This window comes from Anoplophora glabripennis, unplaced genomic scaffold (assembly GCF_000390285.2).
Source record: "Anoplophora glabripennis isolate ALB-LARVAE unplaced genomic scaffold, Agla_2.0 scaffold17, whole genome shotgun sequence".
In the NCBI taxonomy this organism is placed as follows: Eukaryota; Metazoa; Arthropoda; class Insecta; order Coleoptera; family Cerambycidae; genus Anoplophora; species Anoplophora glabripennis.
Window position 1 is genome coordinate 362860 of NW_019416231.1, and position 18440 is coordinate 381299.

General features: G+C 32.7%; 1 protein-coding gene across 2 annotated transcripts in view; it reads right to left on the bottom strand.

The window, feature by feature from the left end:
* The window catches only part of LOC108917875, a 28642-nt gene extending 10634 nt beyond the window's left edge, over nt 1-18008 (bottom strand). The window contains exons 1-3 of one of the 2 annotated variants that reach the window (XM_018724665.2): nt 17852-18008; nt 9481-9553; nt 4083-4159 (exon numbers count right to left, since the gene is read on the bottom strand). In XM_018724665.2, coding sequence (XP_018580181.1) covers nt 4083-4159; nt 9481-9553; nt 17852-17883 — 182 coding nt within the window. In that variant the 5' untranslated portion in view covers nt 17884-18008. The remainder of the gene's footprint in view (nt 1-4082; nt 4160-9480; nt 9554-17851) is intronic. The other variant, XM_018724664.1, reaches the window with a different exon arrangement.
* Nucleotides 18009-18440: the final 432 nt, after the last annotated feature.

The following is an 18440-nucleotide window of genomic DNA, read 5'->3' on the forward strand; positions in this document are numbered from 1 at the left end:
AAGCAAAAATACGATTTTTTAACTATTTTTACTTTTTTGACTGTAATTCTTTTTTAGTAGAAGTAGGCAAATAAAATTGCTGTACAAAAAAACTAGATGAGATTCCCTTCAAAATGATGCCTTTTCAAAAGGTTTTGTCTTAATATTGACTGAGTTATAACCGGTCAAACTTAAATATTTTTTAGATTCTCGTCGTTTTTAACGTAATAATGATTATAATTCTTATTATTTTTACAACAAATTGGTTCTTTACTTAATAAAAAATTATTTCAAAAGTTTTATTTGTTAATAATAAATAAAGATTTTCACAACTTAGTCAGAAAAGTAAAAAAAAATCAAATCATCTTATTTTTTGCTTTTGTTTAAATTGTTTATTAACGGTTTTTTGTATAAAATTGTCCTTTTAAATTTTTTAAATAAGCCATTTCGATGGGAAATTCAATTCTCTAAATAATTTTTCCTATGAACTATAGCGAAATTTTGCTACGTTTTTGAGCTACAATTAAAAAACTGAAAGTGGTGCATTTTCACCCCTATCTCCAATTTCCACCCTCTAATTTAATAGCACTCAGCGGTTTTTCATCTAAAATGATCCTTTAAACGATTCATGCAATAAAATTGCTTGAAAGTCATAGTTCCTTATAACCCTGTTTTTTTGGAAATAATCAATAGCCTATTGGTCAATCTTTAACGACTGTCCCTACGTCACAGATTAAGAATCGTCAGAAAAATAAATAGTCTGTTGACATTCACAAAACCGTAGATATTATTCAATGATCTTTTGTTAGAAACTCACGAAAATTTCGAGGAACAATGAGGCAACTTCTTTTTTTTTTGGAAAACCTGATTTGTCAATTAAAAAAATCATTTCCCGACTATTTCTTTTCAATATATTTGTGCCATTGTTCATACAAATATTAAAATTAAACTGTCAAATGTCATGTCACAAATAACGCTAAAATAGAGGCAAAGGATATACAAAAGTAAATTAATAACTATTAACTAAATTAAATTTGCTTTTAAGACCTCGAAAATATGTTTTAGTTGTAACTGTAACGCCTATTTAGTAAAACTAGGGCGCCGCATTGAAAAAATCAGTGGCGTGCTCACGCGCGCCGACTTCGGGCCAACGATATTTGGAACATAAACTGTTTCTTTAAATTTCCCAATACACTACTCGGCATTCCGCCAAACAGCCACTCATTTGAAGCAGAAATCGATACAGCAGTTGACACAACAAGAACGGCATATGGTAGGTCAGTTTCTTATGGATTTTTCAGGCAAGTAGAAATATTTAACGTGGTTCATTACCGGCCGGTGTGATATCGATTTTGTGAATTTCCGGATTTTCCTCTGACTACACAAGGAAATGCAGTTGCTTCCTAGAACTTTAATAATCGAAAACGATTGCTAAGTATCCAAGTAATGCGTATAGACACATTAAGAATGTTGTGTAAAAAATAACATGAAATAAAATAAGTTAACGGTTTGTCATTGTTCCTTGTAAACGAAGGCCCTGTAGCATCATATGAAATATTTGCTCGTAACAATGTGTTTCGTCGCCTTATCAAGGTTCCCGATTAAAATCTGGACCACTCTGTATACAATGTCCAATGTCCCTCAATGTTAATCTTTAAATAGACACGCTATTTAAAAGAAAACATTAGGATTCTGACCTCCAGAATAAAGCAGGTGATAAACTGTGGTCGTTAACAATACCTTGTGTTGAAAAATTGAATATTTATAGATTAAGAACTAATACTAGTTTAAATATAAGCGTTGAGGTAGGCGTTCTGCAATTAAAATTAGTAATACGGATTTTATTCGGTATTAAATTTCGTTTTTAATAGTCACTGTGACAGCACTTGCGGATAATTTTCGAGTATGCATATTTTAAAGATGAGACGGTTAGCTTGCCAATACAGAAAAAATCGAATTTAAATTTCTTCTTCAACATATTACGGTAATTTTACTACCAGAAAATAGTGCTGTTCTCAATGACATATCCAATGCTACACTGTACTAATTATTCCTAGTTATAAACTAATGCAAAAAATTACAGGGTCAAAAGAATTTCCGAAATTTTTCCAGGAAGTTTGACAGACTGTATTTAGGTAAAAAATGATCCTAAGAAATAGCACGACAAAAAATTTTCTATAACATATTGTCGCAACTTTTCGGAAAATTTTTTTTACATCTTTTACTCCAATTAAAAAAAAACAGGAAAAAAGGTAAAATTAATGGTTATTTAGAAAATTGACGGCTAAATTAGAAATATTCACGAAATGACTAATGTTATGCATGACTTTTACAGTTCGATATTCCCAGAACAACCCTGTGAAATTTCATCTCGATCTAGAGAACCGTTTCTTTATTTCAAACAGTCAAACTTTTGAAAATTAAAGGGTCAGGTTTTTTTAGCTTATACACTTCATAATCATGATTAAAATGGAAAAAAACTTTTTTTTTAATTTCTTACATTTTTACCGCAAATAACGTTTAAATTGATGCAAAAAAAGTTTTTAAATTCGAGTAAGATGAAAAAAATTTTTTTCTGAAAAGTTGCGGCAGCATGTCAAGAAATTTATTCCAGTTTTCTTCGAAACTGCCCTTAAATTCTTTGTACGACCATTTGTCGCCCAGACATCGACGATTGAAGACAAAAGGATCCTTTTCCATTAAAAGTCCAATATTTCGATGAAAAATGGTCGTATCGAAATTAAAAAAAAGGAAATTGAAGCTGAATAAACAAGCTATCTGGTCTATATTATCTGAAAAAAATTTTTCCTAAAAAATTGTAAAATTTTTTAGTCGCGCTATTAGAATTGCAGGATAACCGTAGATCCTAAAAAATTTCGACCGAAAGATCTAAAAACTACAATCTTAGAGCTTCAAAACGTTTATTTTTAATTCCGATACGACAATTTTTCATCTAAATACAGGCTTGCAAAAATCACGGAAAAATTTCGGAAATTTTTTTGACCCTTTAATTCTTTGCATTAGTGTAATTATTTTAAATATACATTTGGAAATCAAAACGATCATTTCATTGAATCAAGTCTACACTTTTTGGTATCCAAACGATGATTTAATGAAAAAAAGTAAGCCTCAGATTATTTTACAATCCTACTATGGACACACACAGACATCTACGGTAGAGATATACCGCAGAAGAAATCAACTCCTATTATTGCGTTACATTTTACGATATACCTTTTTTATATAAAAACATGCTAAGTTTATATAAAACTGAAACAAAAACGAAAATTAAGAAGACTGTGAAATTTCATTACAAGTGCGGAGAGTATGTAGCTGAGACTGTGCTCAAATTGCGTGGAATATCACTGTTTGTACCTGCTCCAAAGAAATTAATGCAAAAATTTTTCCGATTCTTTGCACTAAATATACTATTTTAATCAAATATTCGGTTCGATATCAAATACAAATTCTCAATCTTTTGAAATAGATTACAGTTCACCTCAATTTAAAGATGTAAAACATGTATTTGAAGAACAATAGCAGTTTTCATCGTGTATGAAACCTAAACCAAAAAGTTTTATTTTAGATACTTATAATTATACCTGTAGAGAAGACGAATATAAACAGTTCTCCTCGAAAATTTACCAGTGTGATTATTAACGAGTGTAATTTTTCAAATCGTTTCAAGTACCTACTTAACACCTAAACTATCACCTGATTCATCGAGTGAAAACATGTTGAGTAATACCCGAGCGTTGACTAAATGAAATATATTTTGTTTTCGCGTTGGCAATTTTTTTTCACCCATTTGCTAATACCTCCGTAACAATTCACAGTTTAACAAGATTGCTCGGTTTGGCAACTATTGCGCTGGCTGGATCTCGAGATAGGTACCGAAAAAAGAAATGGGTAATATAATAGGAATCTCGCTGAGAGTAAACCGACCGTTTTCTTGTTAATTATCAATCGATGATGGCGGAACTGTTTGTTTTATTGCGTACGGAGACAAAGACCTCGGTTTTCGTGTATTAATAGACTCGGATCTGGATCGTAAACGAGGATTCTATAAACTATAATAAACACGGAACTATTGCGTCACTTACCAACTAAGAAATACGTCTGTGAAGGTCTCTATGCACGTGAAGAGGGCGAAGACTATCCAGTACATCATCCATTTTACCTAGAAAGAAATTATGTGCTAAGAGGGCTCTATAGGAAATAGGCAACCACCAATACATTTTTATATATTTTATTACACAGCTCGTCTAAATATGAATTAATGTACAAATAACAGACTTTCCTCCTCTTAAAGACAGATTTTCTATAAAATGGACTTGGTTTGAAACTCAAATTACTCTTTGGTGTAAAGAAATTTGTAATTAGCATCGTAAATTACAAATTTCTTCGCAATAAAAAGTAATTTAAGTTTCACACCATGTCCATTTTGTAGAAAATCTGTCCTAAAATGGAGGAAAGTCTGTTATTTGTGCATTAATTCATATTTAGACGAGCTGTGTAATAAAATCTATAGAAATGTATTGCTGGTTGCCAATTTGCTATACAGCCCTCTTAAATATTTCATAAACGAACTCCTTAAGGATGTATATCGGGGTCCTATGCTTTTCTTATGGGACTAAAACCCGCTGCCAATTTGAAAAAATTAAATTCTATTGAAATTATTTGCGATAAACATTGTCTATATAGCAAAGAAATCTACACATATGCACATAGCGTACATATTGACTAATTAACAACATAAAAATATCATATTTAAGTAGTTTTAAATTATATTTAATTAACGCATAAAGACTATGTAGATGTGGCAACAGCGCTGATAATTGACTAGCAGTTGTATACACTGCAAACCTACAGACCTCGGACATCGAAGATATTGCGGGTCAAATTCGGGTAAAGATGCGTACGCGTTCAAAAATGTACTGTGTGTAAACTATGTACAATATAATTATTATATATAGCAAATATATCGTATTATCCTCTCGAAGATTTGTATCCTTTATTTAAAATCCGTAAATCATGTGAACTGATAAAACAACGAGAATTATGTTAATTTAGTTCTAAAGAAATGAAATGACACTCGCGTCCATCTCTTGTCCAAGTCAAAGAAAATGTTGGATGCAATTTTGAAGGTTCTGTGATAGAAATTACATTATTACTCAGTGTTCGTGTTTTTAATCTCTATTTTAGTAATGTTACAAAAGTTTTGCAACTATAACTAATTTTTTAGATATAAAGTTTGCTGAGAAATATTTATGTTCCTTTGTTATTCCGTACAAATGCTTTTATCTCAAGTATTACTAATTTTATTAATCAAGTAATGAACCCTAAATATTGCTGGGTAATGATTACGATGTTTTTATAAACCATTAAATATATTAAAAGGATTTATCAACTGTATTTTTTATCCAATAAATATATCACAGCTTCCTAGTATTTTTTAATTAATCTAGTTTTTTAAAAACATTACAAAAAATCATCTGTTGTGGATAATTTATTGTTGATAACAATGTACATGGGATTTAGGAAAAATGTATATGTTTGAAATCAATTTCGTTTTTATCAAGTCTATCAAATGTATTCCTTCCTTGCTGTCAGCTGATTGCGACGTTGCCACATGAATCCTCAAATCAGACAGAAATGCAATTATTGGTTTCTGTTTCTAATTAATACAGTTGTACTATGTTCAAAACTTACAATAGTTTTACATCAAAAATAAGATAATACTGTCTACTATCTATGGAAAAGTTTTGTTTCACAATTTCTACATTTTTTTCTCAGTTATGAGCAAAAAAGAACCGCACCGTCCATCTTCGCCATATGTTAAAATAAACAACTTTCAACAACAATATCTCAAGATCTAGATTCAAAAAAAAATTCCAAAAAATATGACGCACAGAGGGTAATACGCTGTATAAATAGTAGTTTTGACTGAATTCGACAATTGATCTTGACCTGACACTGTGTTTATCTCTAGTAGAGTTGAACGTATAAAAAAAAATTTGGGTAAATACTGCAAGATAACTTGTGTAAAAATCTAATTTTTAATTTAAAAAACTAAACTGATGCGTAGAACTTTAGAGTGACAATATCTGAGGAATCTGACGTTTATTTCAGTGTTTCCTGTCGAACAGAAAAAAAATAACAAGAACTACGTTCCTCCTCTCAAAATCAACTATAAAAATACTCTTGCCGAGTAAGTGGAATTGCCCCTCCTATAAATAGATCTATCAGTAATACGAACTCGATTTCGTTTTTACGACAGCTAAACAAGTACTTAGCACCACCTATTTCTGTATGACGAAACGAAATCGAGATTGGTTCGTTCACCCTGACATGACCGTACGCTCTTGGTCCATTCCGCAGGGTGTCTCCTTTTACGGAAGTCCAGAATCAGAAGTGGTAATCGTACCGTTATCCGAGTGATGATGGTAAAAGTTGAGATAGATAACCAGATACGATCGCAACTTTTAATTTTTTACGATCGTCGAGGAGAGATATTACGACATTTAAGGCGACTGATTGCATCGCCTGCATATTGGAGAAATTTCTAACCTTCAAGCTGAACAACTGGGTACCTAGTTCTAAAAAAAACAACTGCTGCAGGAAAAAGTGATTTATAATAGATATAATCAGCGTGTTGTCCCACTTGAAAAAATGCTTTGATTAATCTGCATTGGGTATATTTAGTTTCATGTCTAATACGCCTTAAATTATTTGTATAAATGCTTTTAAGCACTGCCAATGCCAGGCCAAGAAAAATTATGTACCGGTGTCGAAGTTTTGACGTCTAGACTGGGCGAGGTGGGCGGATGAGGCTAGTATCGATCAGTTTTTGTATATGTAAATACCTTGGTCGATTTTTTACTTGCATATTATAATCTATAAGAGAATTAAGACAAAAATATTTCAGTCTGCATTTAGTTTATTTTAAAAATAAATTGGCAGTCAAATTTAAAAAACAGCAACAACAAATATACCTAGATTAAATTTCATTATTTATAAATAATTATATCTTTTATAACTTTTTTAAATTTACTGATTTTTCTCTGAAGCTAACAGCACTGTAAAACGATAAATTTGGATTATAAAATAAAAGTGTTACTTGTTCAGGGTTTAACCTAATCTTAGTCTAATTTCATTATCTATACAGGGTGGTTGTAACACTTAGGTGGTTTCTCGTATTTTCCGCAGAAATATAGTCTGTTTGATTATAAAGGCCTCGAGCAATAACTCAGTTACCTATTTTTGAACACCCTCTAAAATATATATATTTTTAGGTGGAATATTATTTTCTTTATACTGAAGCACGATTTTTTTTTTCGGCACACTAGATGGGTGGTGACGTCATCGATATTTTTTTAAATGGGATTGTATAAATTTTTTTGCACGTTCGAAATATATCGAAAAAACCGTCAAAAATCGATTTTTTTGTTTTTGCTGTATGTGTTTAATGATTCATATGATAAAGAAGAAGAAAATTAAATGGAATCAAATTCACCGCCTTTCAAGAAGTTAAAATTGTAATTTTATGGACCGCATTATTTTTATTAATATTTTTTAATTTTGAGAATTTTGCAATAAATTCAAATGCTTTTTATCCTTTTTTAAATCTTTTAACAATAAATAATAATTTGAAAATAATGTATGAGTTTTTACTTTAATTTTACATTCAAATTGTAATTAAATAACTAACAAAATATTGAAAAAATAAGTTTACTTTGGCTTAATATGTAAAAATAACTTTTTAAATGAACGATAGCCTCATTTATTTATTTAATAGTAAATTAATTCCGAAATTGAAATTTTAATTAATAGTTCGTTTAACAATAATTTTTGTGACATTTTTGTAAATTAAAAAAAATTAAGTATAAAAGATGCATTTTTTCTGGGGTTCAGAGCTATTCTACGAATTCGTAAATATGCCCATTGTTATTTTTTCGTCGAGCTACCCCAGTTTAATCAAATAAGAAGTTTCCACGATGAATAGAAGCCGAGATATTGCAAAATTTTACAGCGCGCATCAATTTGAACTTTGGATTTAGCTTTTCTCGCGCGCGCGACTCGTTTGGACGAGCTTCCCCCATCACCACGCCACCGCCTGACAGTTTACTTAGCAGGTACCTTCTCTTTAAAGTGCTCGTGAGTCGTTAATTTTCCACATTTTTCAATGCAATTCACGGGAAATTGTAGTTTACGTCGTAAGCTTTATTTTACGAAAAATTCAATTGTTAATGTTTATAAACAATTGCGCTACGATTAAAAAAAACATTCTTATCTTGGCTCCTGTTGGTCGTAGAGGGTGCTTTTTTTTTAAATTTGTATTTTTTTGCCAGCTATCCATTGAATCTATTTTCGGTGAGGTAGCATAAATGCAACAATTTTATTCAAATTGTTTATAAGCGAAAAACGCACGGTTTTTTAATGCACAATTTAAGAATGTTAGTGTCAAAAAAACGGTGATAGTTTTTAATATGTCGCTTAATTACGTCTTTAAGATTATAATGACGCTTTCAGAATCATGTTTGGTTGAAAATCAACGCCTGTACAGAGGCTTAAAGTTCATAACTTTTGGAGCCTCCGTTATAAACAAATTGAACTGTGCGAAAACTATTGCGCCTACAGCGCCCATTTTTGGCACACTTTTAAAGTATGACAAAACCCTCAACTTGTCATAGGTTTTATAAAATTTTAACAATAAATGCGATAGTTATAAACAAATTAAAAAATGGGCACTTTTCTTGTTTTTTTGCAATAACTTTTTTGTTTATTAACCGATTTTAATTTAACAAGTCTCATTTTGTAGATAATTTTATTCCCTACAAGTTGTCTGTGAGTCACTTTTCGCTAAAATTGATGGTTTTCCCTGCAAAGTGAAAAAACTGTTTGTCTCACTTATTTGTTTAAATAGAAAAGTTAGCTATTAAAATTTGTTGACTCACGAGATGAGAGATGTCTTGTATTATCTTCCTTTAGACAATTTTACAATAATCTCGCGGATAGGAATTTTTTCGAGTAAAAATTTTATTTGCCTGGTGTAAATTTCTATTACAGGAATCGATTGCTGGCATTTTTACGCGAATTTAAAAAAAAACGTTGCTCTACGACCTTAAAATATATACTTAACATGGTGTCCAAAAATGGATTACCGAGTTATAGCTCGGGGCCTTTATAATCAAATAGACTGTATACAGGGTGGGTCAATTTTTTTACATTTAGGTGGTAAGATGTATATAAATACTTGAACAAATCTTACTGGAGATTAATCAGAATTTAAAAGAAAATAAGTAAAAGTTCATAAAAACACACGCATCCATAGACACCTCGTTTTCGAAATACAGGGTGTTAAAAAAATATTATACTTAAAAAAAAGGCTTATTTCTTGGTACCGCCGCGGTGCCATGATCCACCCTGTACAAACGCAAGAGCACCTCATCCGGCCATAAACCACAACATAAAGCGAGCTTAATAAGAAGTCCTACTTACGTATTCCTTCACGTTCTTCGTCCTCACAGCCTTGTACGAAGCATAAGCGGGATACAGGGTACCGAACAGCAATCTGAAACCGGGATAGAACACCAGATAAGTCATCGCGCTGCGACACACCACCCCCAGCGCCACCACCACCACCCCCGCGTGCAACAGAGACGGCCGCAGGCCCCCGACGCCCAGCATGGCGCTCAGCACCTTCGGCGTCTCGGCGGCCAACTCGGCGTACAGCATTTCGCGCTATATTTACGTTGTGCACCGGGTGCAACGCACTCGTCTGTGTATTTCCGAATTATTTCGGTTTTGGTGTTAGCCGAGCGCTCGGAACGCTCTTCGGCGACGTTGCGGGTTCAATTGGTGAGTTGGGTCGCGGGCAGGCGTCGGGCGGACAGTCGACTGTTCCGAGTCGCTGCCTGGGCACGGCGGCACGCTCTGAAGGCTACGAGGCTGGTGGTGGTACCCAGTGAATGGGGTACTGCGGGTTAAAATGTCAGGGGTATTGGAAAAATTTATTAATTTATACAGGGCGTATACTAAAGTGTAAGAAAAACGAGATACTGGGTGTTAAAGGATCTTCCAACAGTGTTGCCAGATTTAGTGATTTTTCCCTAGTTCTAGGGGAAAATTCACGAAATTTGTGAGACTACCTATACAGGGTGTCCCGAAATTAATGGGACACAGAGAAAGAGTAGATTCCTTACATCGAAATAATGCGATTAAGCCAAACTTACCTTGGTCCATTTGTGGCTAATAAAAAAGTTACAGGGCGTTAAAGTTGAAATTTTGAATTCGAAATTCTTAAAATTCTTAGAAAGTTTTCAAAGGATTCTTTTGAAAATTTGGATTAGGGGGTTTTCTGGGACGAGAAAAACGAATCCGTACTTAATTTTGCTGTAGACGCTAGAGGGCGCTACGAAATGTACTCTTGGTTGATAAAAACTGGTTATAACTTTTTTATCAGTGTGTGTACGAAAGTTTAAATAGAAAAATATTGTTCTCCTATCTATTTTTCACAAATAAGGGATACTTGTTTTATGTCGATAAATTTAACCGTCTTCGATTTAGTTCTTGTTTTTCTTTTGGATGCAATAAATTAAAATACATAATTTATTAAAACTACTGAACTACTGAAGTGGTCACTTCTGCTAATTGATTACAGGATAAATGTTGTATCTTTTACTGATTGTTTTAAATTGAAAATATGTTTTTTTTTTCGTAAAAATCTAATCTTTTTTTACTTCTACTAGACCAGGACGGATCTGTCGAAATATCCCACTTTTTGGATGTAAGAGGGGGCAAGCTAATTTTTGCCAGAATACCTTCAGTACAACTCCCATAATAAAAGTGTAGATCCTTGGTTCTGGGCGAGGTCCGGAACATTTTCAAAATTGCAAAAATGATTAAAAAATGTTTTAAAACACCTATTTTATCCGAGTTTTTTACTTATATCGTGGAACCTATGCATTTTGGAATAATATTGAAGAGGAAAAAATTTTTAAAATTGAATTTTGCAAGTTAAAAATGTTTAAATTTATTACCGATGTTGTAAAATAGCAATAATTGATGAAAAAAAGGCAAAATAATCAAGTTTTTTGGATAATTTTTAAAAAATATTTTAATTGCTCCAAGGGCATTTTAATTTTGGTAAAAAGTACTATAGAGTATAATAAAACAACACACCAAATTTCATTAAAATCATCATTCATTCATCCTGTATTAGTAGATACGTGTCATATACAGAATGTAACCTTGCCTAAGTATAAAAAATTTCTGAAGGTAATTCTTTGAATTATGTTAGTTTTATATTCATCAATATCATCTTTATTTATGAATGCAGTTGTACTAATCTGGCTCAGTTATAAATCTATTGTAATTTGTAATTTGTTCCTATCTAATTATTATTCAAAAGTGGGTAGCCTAAATTTGACAAATAAATGAGCGACCTTATTGTAGTCTATAAATTTGTGATATATTCTGTGGTAAAAAATTCTTAAATGTAAAACAAGCTTCAGAAAACCATTATACAGGGTATTTAATTAAAATAGGACATATCCTTTTTAAATCAATATCGCGTGATTCTTAATAAATCAAACTGCATATTTCTTCTGAGTTTAAAATTTGCTTTGTTTACATATAAACGACGATGTTAGTTGACACTAATGTCACTAAATCACGTGAGGATTATTTATTAATCATTATAGACACAGTGATAACAAGAACGGTACATGTTAATGGTAATTCCTGCTAATGAAAGACAAGACATTTAATAGTTTTATTCCTATTTTAAAAACAATTGCTTTTACTTAATTTTGAACATAAAATAAACGTAACAAAACATTTCAACTCCTTTTTCTTAGTTATTGCATATTTGTGGAGATATTTCACAGGTCAATTTTCTTCATAAACAACCAATATTTGAATGTTGCATACACATTCACAAGTGATTGTTTACTATAGCTGAAAGATTTCGCAGTAAATTACTGAAATATTAGGTGGTTGCCTAAAAATAACAACCAGAAAAATAAGATCCAGTAAACTGTTTATAATCGCTCATTAAATCATGTTAACGACTCAATTGATCTTGAAAACATGCAGAACAAAGCCTGAATTCGGCTCAAAAAAGAATTGGAGCATCATTAGGCGACCATACACGTTTATGGCGTAAGCGTAATCGTCGTTGTGCTATTTCCGGGGTTGGTGGCACGTTGTTGGTTCAGATTATTAGACGTTTCGAGGCATATCGATGTCTTCAGTAAAAACACAACAATCAAGGGGCCTTGATGTAGGACTTCACCACCAACTATCTTGATTTTATCGCCTTTTATATCTGAAAAATATCCTGATAGAGCAGCTTGACACTTTGGAGCCTTGCCATGAAAATATGCATTTAAAGCAAACACCAATCGGAAATCTGACACTTCCGCTAGACAAAAATTAGTTCGACCATCTAGTTGGCACCAGCAACTGTTACCAATGCCATTAAAGCTTGCCGCACACGAACTTTTTCGAATTTAATTACCGTCAACAACGAAATTGGCCGTATTTACTGCCTAATCGTTGACCCATCAAGTAATTTAGCAAGTCGTACGGTCCAATAACCGTAGTTTACTTAAGTCCGTTTCCTGTTGAGCCCCCTAATGACGGAACGTACATTTGGTATGGCGGGTGCTTCCGTTTCGGATTGTGACAAGCCCATACGGGAAAATTAAATTAAAAAAAAGTTATTACTTGATTATATACTATTATTATACAATAATTACATTAATGAGAGTAGATAGACAAATAGATGAGGTCAAAATAATATCAGTGCTTCATATAATTTTTTTTCATACAGGCCTTCGTTAACAAGTTACGGGCCCTCATGAAAATTAAAAAGTTATTTTTATTTATAGTCTCTAAACTATTAACTTCGGCACGATGCAAATTTGGTGTTCGATAACACATGCGTACAGCTTGTTTTTGATGTTGTAAGTGAAACTTCATTATGCCCAGAACGCCAGGGACGGACTATGCCCAATGGTTAACAACCCAGAAAGAGTATAGAAAATCTTACTGTCTGCTAATGTAATTTTCACTACCAAAATTTGACAAACACACTTTACATATAACACAAAATAGAAAAAAAAAACAAGAATAAGTTAAAATAAGTAAAAAAGATAATTTAAAACAAAGAGTTAATAAACTTTCTTCGATTGAAGTGGACTGTATATTTATCAATTAAAAACGTTACTTTTGACAAAATATTGAGACGTGTTGCCTCAACAGGCCTTCGTACACATCTGTCTTTTAGTTGACCGTGCAGGGTGCAGACGGTATAGAAAATAGATTTTATGTATGTTGCAGGCCTCTTAAAGAAGGTCTGTCACAATTGATGAAGAGCAAGATGTGTACGCCAGGACCGTCTTACGTTTTAACAATGTGTAAAGTGTGTTTTGTTAGTGAAAATTACATTAGCAGACAGTAGGATTTTCTAGGCTCTTATTTTAAAAATATTTACGGTTCTAACATTCTAACATAGTAATTATGTCCAATTAAAAATTAAAAACAAAAAATGGTGGAGGCGTTGCTCGATGTGTACTATGACATAAAACCACAAATATTTCCTAAACTGTTAATTTTATCAAGTTGAACCAAGAGGGTATTATCGTTGGCAAATTCTTCAGGGAACTTATTTTTGATACTGGCAGATTGCGATCGCCATCTAAGCAAAAATTCTGGGCTGTTAACCATTGGGCATAGTCCGTCTCTGGCGTTCTGAGCATAATGAAGTTTCACTTATATCAAAAACAAGCTCTACGCATGTGTTATCGACCACCAAATTTGCATCATACTGAAGTTAATAGTTTAGGGACTGTAAATAACAATAACTTTTTAATTTTCACACTTGTGGGCCCGTAACTTGTTAACGAAGGCGCGTATGAAAAAAATTTATATGAAGAACTGATATTATTTTGACCTCATCTATTTGTACTCGACTATTTTGTACCGAGACATCCTGTATATTTTCTTATATTTACACCAAATTACTCATTTTATGAAAAATAACACTAACTGTCAAATAAATATGCGTATATTTTACAAGAACACATTAATAGTTATAGAAAAATATAAAAGTAGTTCAAAATAGCCATTTCTTCTACAAAAATCTGCAGACCCTCACCCGCCAACCATAGTTCTGTACGGCATCGGTGCACTATGACAAGGCACGCAAAACTAGTTGCACGCAAAAATAGTTGCAAGGATCCTATTTCGCTCACCCGGTGACATTTCACATCTCAGCCTTTGTCCTCAAAACCTAACCTAACTTCGTGCATCTATCACAAGTAGATCACCACGACTTGTCCGTTCCAGAAGATGGTGACGCGGATCTGAGGTTTCTCCCTTTGCGACATTTTGTAAGAAAGTTCACCACAATGGTCAGTTTGTATTGTAGTGGAATCGGGACAGGAAAAGCTGGGCGATTCGCGGCTCGATGCCAGACTGCCAGGCTTTATTTTTAGACCGCATTTTCGACGCGTTTCTACATCTACGACTCGGCTTAATGCACGCGGAGCGGTTTCTGGGCTGTTGATCGGCGGAACGTCGTACAACGTAAATAAAACGTTATTTATTTTTCGGCACGTCGAGTACCAGACTCGAATTACAGATTTACAGTTTGATGCGTTGTTTAATGTACGGAATATACGGTTATGTTGGCGATTTGTTTGCTTTTTTTACGGTTCCGAAGACCTGTAGCAACAAATCATGTAAAATTTATTGTAACTGAAGGTAACGCCTAATTTTAACGGCAAATAGTCGCTACCGATCAAACGTGCAATTAAGATTATGGTTAAAGCTGGGTTTACACTGAGCGACCGACGACAAATATTTAGAGGGCTAATTTAAAGGATATTAGATCTTTGTTGAGCTACCCGAATTCATAAACAAAGTACTATATGCTGATTTACATCTCATCGACAACTAAAACACAACATATTTGTAATCCTCGACTGCTATTGATCTACAATTAATTCAAAATTAAAAAAATTCACCAGTAGGTACAAATAAATTACAATGAAATCTTTGATACAAATAAAAGGATTGACCATACTGCTGACCTACAGCTTTATACTGTGGACTTCCTAAAACTTCTTTGAAGTAAAAAATTGCATTATTCTGATCTACTACTGTTCAGAATTAAAAGAACTGATTATACTACTAGACCAGCGCGGATCTGTCGAAATAACCCACATAATAAAACTGTAGATCCCTAGATCTGGGCGAGGTCCGGAACATTTTCAAAATTGCAAAAATGGTAAAAAAATTTTAAAAAATACCTATTTTATCTGAGTTTTTTACTTATATTTTGGAACCTATGCATTTTGGAAGAATATTGAAGAAGAAAAAAGCTTTAGAATTGAATTTTGCACAAGCAAATCATAAAAATATTTAATTTTAAAGTCTACTACCCACTGTTTATGAAAAACGCAATATTTTCATGCAGATATTCTTCAGTCTAGTCATTCCATATAACGACCAATTATAGTGGATATTTTTAAACGTTGCACACAAAACAACAAACTGCTCTATTAAATATGCACCCAAACAAGTTAAACGACACAGCAGAAAGAACAACAGACATCTCTTTTGTGGAAATTTATTTAAATTTTGCATTAGTAAATTGTTTGGAGACAGAGCAAAATGGGATGTGTATATTCAAATATGTTCCCAGTTACAGAATAGTAGGGAATAGTTTTGTTTGTTAAGGCGAAGTTGCAAATTAAACTTAAACACTGAGTATTTGTTTTACCACAGTTCGATGAGTCATTTATCATTGCTATCAAAAAGGGAGATGGCGATTAAAATATTCTCAAAGGGGGCAGAGATAAGAAAAATATAATTACGTGCTTATGTCAGATTGATCGCTCGTATTTACACAATATTCCGAAATAGTACCTAGTTACTAAATAAATAGTCGTTACTAAATAACGGTAATTATAATATCCGCTTATTTTCAACATTTCCGTTTTTCACTGACGAATATAATACCTTTAAATTGAGAAAGCAGCTCCAAAGCACAGACACAGGGGGTTAAGAAACAATAGTTCGTTTATCAACGTGTAGTTAAGACTATAGTTAAGCTGAGTTTACACTGAGCGACCTACGACAAATATTTAGAGCGACTTTAGAATATCTTTGTTCTTTTGGTATTGAAAAGTGATAAAAAATTACGACTTACCGAATAATATCAATTTATTAATTTGATAAAGTTATTGAGAAACTAGTTTCTAGCCGATTGAATTTATAAACGAAATTAGCCACATTATGTAGAAAAACTGCATCATTAAATATTAGGAACGAGAAACATTACGTTTCGTCGGTCGACCTTGTACAATTTGAACCTTAGAACAATTTTTTAGGTGGCAACTTCGTTTATTCCTTAATACGTAACACTTGGCGAAATTATAAAATATACCTATAATCTTTCAGTTCATATAAACATACAGGGTGATTCACAAACGGTGACCAAAAATGAAACATCGTATCTTTGGTAAATGTTAAGGGGAGTCTTTCCCTTACAGGGTGTTAAACTTAAAAAAATAACTATATTCACATAATATTCACCAAAGAATACGAGGTCTCATTTTTGGTCACCATTTGTGAATCACCCTGTATATTAACAACTAATAAGCCTGTACGATTTGTATGTCTGATCATAAATTAAAAAATAATCACCGGAGATCCGAAATACGTACAACGCTATCTATTTATTTTGTTTTAACAGTACCTCTGTGAAAAAATTTATGCCACAACATCGAACATTCTATTCCCCAAAAAAGCTATCTATATTTTCATGATTTTAACTCATACTTTATTAAAACACAATAAATTAACAGCTTTCTCTTGCAAACAAATTTTAATTGACGGCAAGATACAATCATTGTTGCAATTAAATCAAAATTGGCAATGATACAAAATCGTTCTTGCTTTGCAGCCATTAATGCTTGTAGAAATAGTTATGAGCAATATCTGCTTTAAGCATTATGCATCGGAAACATCTGTTTTTTATTCAGAATGAATTTGTACCTACTAGAATTAACGAAATTTATGAAAACGGAATGTTATAACATTTATTATTAGTGTAACAAATCGGGCGACATTACTGATGTTCAATGAGGCGCATAGGCACGAATTTTTTTAACAAAAAGCCGTTTTCGTAACGCAATTTTGCTTACTGCACAGTACACACTGCTGTTGCGTGCCATTATTTGACACCAGCCAATAGAGAAAAAAATCAATCGGACCCGAACGTTAACCTTGAATTCCAGCAAATAAATCTCATCTAATGATTTCTCTTAAATTAATATAACCTTAACTTTGATCGGCATGGCGAAAGAACAAATTACTTTAGGCGGCACTAATGAATAAATTACTTAAACAATCTGGGCACGAGTTTGAAGATAGTTCTTTGAAAGTAATTTCACGAAATGGTCGGGTATTAAAAATTCAAGGCAATATTGCACAAGTACGGTTTCTATTAATTCCTTATAGGGATAATCGGGACATTTCTTGAAAAAAGCTGTGTATCTCGAGACTGCGGTGAGTCACTCAGGGAGTCTTTGTTTGTGAAAGGTCACTGAAATCGTAATAAGGAAAAATCTTTATTATGCGCATATATTGTCTTATCAAAGTTCGACATTTATTAGTATTTTCAATTAAAATTACCACATAGCAACCGCAGATCAATGAAATCGCCCAATATATTCCTATTTTTAACTTAAAAAACAGGATTAAAATTTAAAATTTGTCGTAAAAGGACTGATAGCATTTAGGAGGTGACTGGCTTTGTTTTTCTGCGACATTCGGCCGAAAAATGAATGGTACTTACATTACTAATCTTGAGATGATTGAGGTTATCATTTTTAAACACTAATTTCACTATCATACACTAATTCTTTGACGTCCTAGTGTCAAAACAAACAAAAATTTAAAGGCAAACAGCTGAACGTTTTCATCGCGCCAGCTATCACAGACATCTTGATCGTTTATTGCCCCACTCGTTTTGTATTGAGCATGGAACCCCACGGAGCCATAACGTGTCGGATAAATTGACAATAATGGGGTCTAAGGTTCGGTTCACACGAACCTACTCCGTATTACTCGAAGCAATATGATTCTGACGATAATAACATTTAAAGATTCCATTCATGTTCAAACATGTTGGATAAAGTTCGTTTCATATTTTTTAATATAATTTATGAAGTTTAATTACTTTTTAACCTTTAAAAATCCTTAAAAACTACCGTTCCATGGACAAAAAATAGAAAAGAGTTTTTAACAGTTTAAAATATGTTTTTGGTTCGTTCACAATGTATTGCATTTCTTTTGTTATTCATTAGAAAGCTTACGACTCATTACAAAGTTGCAACCCTTAAAAACCATCCCTTATAATAAAATAAACAGAAAAATATTATTGA